This window comes from Populus alba, chromosome 5, assembly GCF_005239225.2.
Source record: "Populus alba chromosome 5, ASM523922v2, whole genome shotgun sequence".
Taxonomy (NCBI): Eukaryota; Viridiplantae; Streptophyta; class Magnoliopsida; order Malpighiales; family Salicaceae; genus Populus; species Populus alba.
In genome coordinates, this window is record NC_133288.1 from 15,485,495 (window position 1) to 15,491,588 (window position 6,094).

General features: G+C 35.8%; 1 protein-coding gene across 1 annotated transcript; it reads left to right on the top strand.

Annotated features, from left to right (window-relative positions):
* Nucleotides 1-552: 552 nt before the first annotated feature.
* LOC118030438 (TPR repeat-containing thioredoxin TTL1) lies at nucleotides 553-4,817 on the top strand. Its single transcript, XM_035034550.2, has 7 exons — nucleotides 553-1,921; nucleotides 2,101-2,296; nucleotides 2,436-2,608; nucleotides 3,041-3,374; nucleotides 3,483-3,687; nucleotides 3,814-3,914; nucleotides 4,194-4,817. The coding sequence occupies exons 1-7, from the start codon at nucleotides 924-926 to the stop codon at nucleotides 4,344-4,346; spliced, it is 2,160 nt and encodes a 719-aa protein (XP_034890441.1). The 5' UTR covers nucleotides 553-923; the 3' UTR covers nucleotides 4,347-4,817.
* The last annotated feature ends 1,277 nt before the right edge of the window (nucleotides 4,818-6,094 follow it).

Genomic DNA, 6,094 nt, shown 5'->3' on the forward strand with positions numbered 1-6,094 from the left:
TTATTATTATTATGTGTTTAGATGATAATTGTTGTTTCAAGATTATAACAAAGAAACAAAAAATAATAATGAAAACATTGACAGAAAGGTCATTTCATTAACAATTTCAATGGAATCTTTAGATACATTGTTAAATTTTTGACAAAATTTATAAAATGTTTAGGATTTTTAATGAAATTGACGATAAAAAATTCTATCAGCAAGTTAGTTTTAAACGAAGAAAATTTTGGGAAATCATATCTTTTTATACAGCAAATCCCATGTGCTGAAGTTCGCATATTAGCCATGATAAATTCATGATACATGAAGCAACCTTTGTATTCATTGAACATGCATGGGGCCAGCTGGTTGCTTCTTTGCATTTTAGCATTTTAATTTGAAGTTGTAATATTTGAATAGGAATTTGTTTTGTATTAAAAAATTCGGCAAAGCATTCTTTTAACACTAAAATACAAATCTATATGAAACAAAATATGTTCCCCTGCCTATGAACTTTTTATTTTCTTTTCATTTTTTAAGTCGAAGCCTCAGCTTGGACACTCTAAGGATGTAAAGTTGGTTTCTTAGAAGTCACTCTTGGAGTTTAGGACTTAATATATACACATACCTTCTAAGGAGAAGGCCTATTGCCTCGAATCCTTCTTATTCAAGCCAATCATCCCTCCTCTCTCTCTCTCTCTCTCTCTCTCTCTCTCTCTCTCTCTCTCTCTCCCCCTCTCTGACAATTTCTTCCACATCGATTCTTTTAATTGATTCCGGCGATGCATTTTTAACCTTTCTTTTCATTAAAATTCCAAACCCAGAAACATCATGCTTACACTAACATTCTTATATTAATTTTTTATTTTGGTTCAGAAACATTTTAATTCCTCTGTCCATAAAGTACTATCTCAAGAGGAGGCAATATAAACCTGGTGTGAATCATGGCAGAAATCACAACATACTCTATGGAGAACGATTTGGGCTGTGGCCTGATAGGGGGAGCTTTCCTACGCCGGCATTTCTGGCCGACAAAGACCTCAGTGCATTCACTTCCTGCGAGCAGCACCAATATCACAAGCCTGCCCAGTATTGATAGTAATTCAAAGAAGCCTCCTATCCATAATTCAAAGAGGCAACAAAACAAACCCGAGCCTGTCATCCTTTATTCCTCCAATTTGCCCAAGTCTTCACCAAAAGTAGGGGGAAAACGGCATGGTTTGGTTCCTCCAAGGCCTTCGACTTCTCATCAAAAGAAAGAAGGTAGGAGACCCTCAGATGCTGGAAGAAGCTCAACATCATCCTCATCAAGCTCAGGACGGGTTAAAGTACTTCAAACCGACAAGGCTGAGCTAAAATGGGACTCTACCAGTGACTCCATAGAGCTTAGCAGAATAGCTAATCATCGAAAGTCCAATGACAACAAAGCTCTTGTTCGAGCCACTTCTGGCAATGTAATGTTGTTAGGCAATTTGGGCAACCTAAGACAGTCTAGATATGGGGATTCTATAGGGAATAAGAGTCCTAAAACTACCATTAAGACCGTGGGTTACCTTAACAAGAACCTTGAAGAGGTAAATCTCTTTTCTAGACCCAGAAATGGCTATAGTAAACTTGGCAGTAATGGTGTTATGGGCAACATTGTGAGGCAGCCTAGTGATGAGTTGCAGCAGGGACAGGATCTGCTAATTAGCATGGATCCTGAGGTTTTAAAGAATAAGGGAAATGAAAGGTACAAGCAGGGAAGATTTGAAGAGGCCTTGGCTTTTTATGATCGTGCAATTGCTCTTGATTCAACAAAGGCAACGTATAGAAGCAATAGAAGTGCTGCTTTGATAGGATTAGGCCGTCTTGTAGAAGCTCTTGTTGAGTGCAAAGAAGCTATCAGACTCGATCCTTCTTATCAAAGAGCCCACTACCGTTTGGCAACAATATATTTCAGGTATGCCTTATTTGACTGCCAATACAGAGTTTTGTGTACTAAACAGAGCTCATAAACTAAAACCTGTGTGCTTTTGCTGTTTGTTCTATAATAATTAACTTTTATTTATATATTTATGAATGATAAAACCGGAACGGTAGAGAGGCCCTATAATAATTAATGTGAAATTCATCGTGCAGACTGGGAGAAACAGAGAAGGCTCTGAGTCACTACAAACAGTCAGGCCCCATTACTGATTCCAGAGACCTTGCTCAAGCTCAGGCTCTTCAAAGGAACCTGAACAGGTGCACCGAAGCTCGAAAACTAGAAGAATGGTCTCGATTGCTGAGAGAGACTGAGCGCACAGTTTCCTCCGGTGCTGATTCAGCTCCACAGGTGAGCACTTTTGAACCTTTTTTTCTCCTCTCTGTTCTTTTAATACAATGGAAGAGGACAGTAGTTCCAGTACAATTGTATCCCCTACCTGTAGCTTTTAAACTTATTCTTAAGCAGGTTACTTCTGTTATACACTTAGGTTTTCGCTATGCAAGCTGAGGCACTACTGAGGCTCCACAGGCACCAAGAAGCCTACACGGCCTACCAAAAGAGACCGAATTTATCTGTTGAATCATGTGGCAAGTTATTTGGCCTGACTATAGCATCTTATCTCTTAGTGATTGGGGCACAGGTTTACATGGCTGCCGGCAGGTTGGTAAAAGTATTTCATTTGGTATGTTAGGCTCTTGTATCCTGAATTACTGATGTCAAATGTGTCTCTACGCAAGCAATAACTCAAGAAACAGGAGAATAACACTTTATTCTCAGAATTTCCACTAAAGAAAGATGTTGAGCAATGAAAATGTTGATCGTTTGGGCCATCTCTTTCTCCTTTCCTAGAATTTCCAGAGAGATGTCATCAAAAGGGGAATGCTGTTCTCGTTTACTTTTTCATTTTTTTTTTCTTTTGATAGATGCTCTTTGGACTTTATTTAATTAATTAACATCGAATAGCTAATTTTTGTAAAGATACTAAAACGATTGCATTGATGAACTTATTCTGTAATGCTGCTGAATTTACAAATACTCAGATATTTACCACAAAATCGAGCAATTTTAATCAAACTTGGTTGTTGTTAATAGGTTTGAAGATGCTATGGCTGCAGCCCAGCATGCTGCTCGACTCGATCCCAGCAACAGGGAGGCTAGCACAGTACTAAAGAGTGCTAGAGCAGTAGCATCTGCTAGATTGAGTGGCAACTTGTTATTCAAGGCATCAAAATTCACCGAGGCATGTATCGCGTATAGTGAAGGCCTCGAACATGACCCTTGCAACTCAATTTTACTATGCAACCGAGCAGCCTGTCGGTCCAAGCTTGGCCAGTTTGAAAAGGCTGTAGAAGACTGCACTGCGGCTCTTAGTTTGCAACCCAATTATAGCAAGGCAAGGCTAAGAAGGGCTCATTGCAATACCGAGGTACTAACGACTAAAGGGTTTCAAGATGGGCGTGGGTGTTAAAATTTAAGCCATTTCTCTAATATCTGACCGATAAATAATTAGTTTATTTATTTATTGCTTGATTAGCTGGGAAGATGGGAGGCTTCAATTCAAGATTTTGAGATGTTGATAAGAGAAAGTCCAGCAGATGAGGAAGTGGGCCGGGCCTTGTTTGAAGCGCAGGTTCAACTTAAAAAGCAACGTGGCGAGGACACCCAGGACCTCAAATTTGGTTCTAATTTGGTGTTTGTTTCCAGCAATGAGCGTTTTAGACACTTTGTAACCTCACCTGGTAAGTCCAAAACGAAAGCTTTTGCTGCTATGGATCTTGAGTGTGTGTTTGTGCGTACAGGGCATGGTTTTTTTTTTTTTTTTTTTTTTTGACGAGGACAACAAACCTTTGTGCATGAATTGGCAGGGATGTCTGTGGTGCTCTTTTGTAGCAAATATAATGGTCAAACAGTGTTGCAGCTGATGGAGCAAGTCTCCAAGAAATTCCCATCCGTCAACTTCCTCAAGGTTTGTTATCTGCAAGCACAGCATTGCATTGCTAAATAAATAAACTCAATTAAAGAAGAAAAACCCAGTAAGATTATCCAACAATAACAAGTTTTAATAACTATGGGAACTGCCCTGACAATTTCTGGCAGTCCAACAATGAATCACACCGACCATAATTAAGCAGTACTATATTTTGTAAGGAAATTACATGTCAGAGTTGAATCCCCAGCTCGAAGCAAGAGGTCAAAGTGGACAGTAAGTCATAATAATTGATCGCTGTTGCATTGATGGTTTCAGGTGGAGGTTGAAGACCATCCCTACCTGGCAAAGTCAGAGAGGGTGACGCTTTTGCCATCGTTCAAGATATACAAGAACGGATCGAGGGTTAAAGAAATTCCCGGCAACAACCACGAATTATTAGAAAAATCAGTCAAGTTATACAGCCGTTGAAGACAATTTGACACGAGTGTAGACAGGGAAGAAAACTCATTGAGAGAAAAATAATGCGGCCTGGTTGCGTTTGGTCTCCAGCTTTGCCAGCAAGGAACATAAAAAAGAATAGATCAGATGAGGAATCAGTGTTGCAGCACCACAGATTAAACTAATGTGGAGATAAATTAGAGGTGGAATTGCTTGATGATAATTAAATTCTTTGACAACTTTAAATAGATTAAACTAAGATCAAAGGACGATTTGTGCACTCCTTTATTCTCTCCCCACCCCAGGTTTTTTATTTGTTTTTTTTTTTTTTTTGCCGGATCAGCAAACTATCCAGTATGCTGATGATTTGTTGAAAAAGAAAGGTGAAGAATTTTTTAAAGAGAGCCGATGATTTTACCAACAAGAGTGTTTAAAAAGATTGTTCACTAAAAAAAAAAAGAATTTTTATAAATATTGTGCTTCGTGATTATTAATGGAAAGAACATGATTCTGTTGATTATTACAGAGATTTCCCTGTGATTGATATTATGGTGTTCTTGGTATCCACTGTTTCATTGCTACTGTGATTGGTGATCAGATAAGGAAAAATATATATCTTACTTCATCAACAGCTTGTCAAAACTCAAAACTAGAACTCTGAGTAGTAATTATTATATAATTGATCAAGTCTCTAGCATATCTTTATATTTTTAATTATATATCTTTTTATCAAGTTTTTTTAATCAAATTGATAGAATTGTATTATACATTCTAAAATTACCAATGAGTTATATAAGGATATAGTAGAAAGACTACTGAAAATGAATTAAGAAATTAAAAAAATTTCCAAGATTAAAATTAACAAAGATATTATTTTTTAAATTAAGAATTAATCAACATATTTACCCTTATAATTACACCATAAATTAAATGAAAAGGGCTATTTCTTTTATTGTTACTCGTGACTCAGACATGCATTATGGATTGACAAAGTGCATCTGAGTTAGCTTTTTATATTTTTAATAGTTATTAATTTCACCCACTGAATTTTTTTTTATTATTATTATTATTTTACATTGTGAATGTGTTCGCGTGATTTAAGGAATGATAATTATTTTTTATTCCTGATTCGTTGTATTTGCGGTGTTGAAAAAAGTCCTAGTTTTAATTGATGCTTGATTTTATATGATAGGATTTCATTTTATCTGTTTAAAAATATTGAAACAAACTGGAAAATATATATATATATATATACACACACATTTTTGCCCTAACTTTTTAATTAGTCATGATGCATGAAAAAGTATACTTTGGTTCCTAGAGTTTTTTTAATCTTTTTCTTATTTTTGATCCCTATATTTTAAAAATTTTATGTTTCAATCCTAAACTTTATTTATTTTACATTTCAAACCTTGGAATTTAAAAGGAAAGAATAACTAACCAAAAAATAGAATAAAAAAGAGAAAGTGCTTGATTGATCATATTCTAGTGATACAACAACCTATTTTGGTATCAATGAATTTCTTTTGATGAGAGAAATGTCATTACATTGTTTTTAGGAAGTAAAATGGGGTTATAGAAGAAATTTATATTTGGTGGTGTTTTAATTTTGGAACTTATTTAAGGGTGTTTTGGGTTTAGAAATTAATTTATTAAGATTCTTAATGTATTTATTAAGTATTTTTTAGGTTAAAACTAGGTTTTTAAATAATAAAAAAAAAGCATGAGTCTGGATTTCCTAACCACCTTTTTTGTGGGCTAAAATTGAAAAACAACAG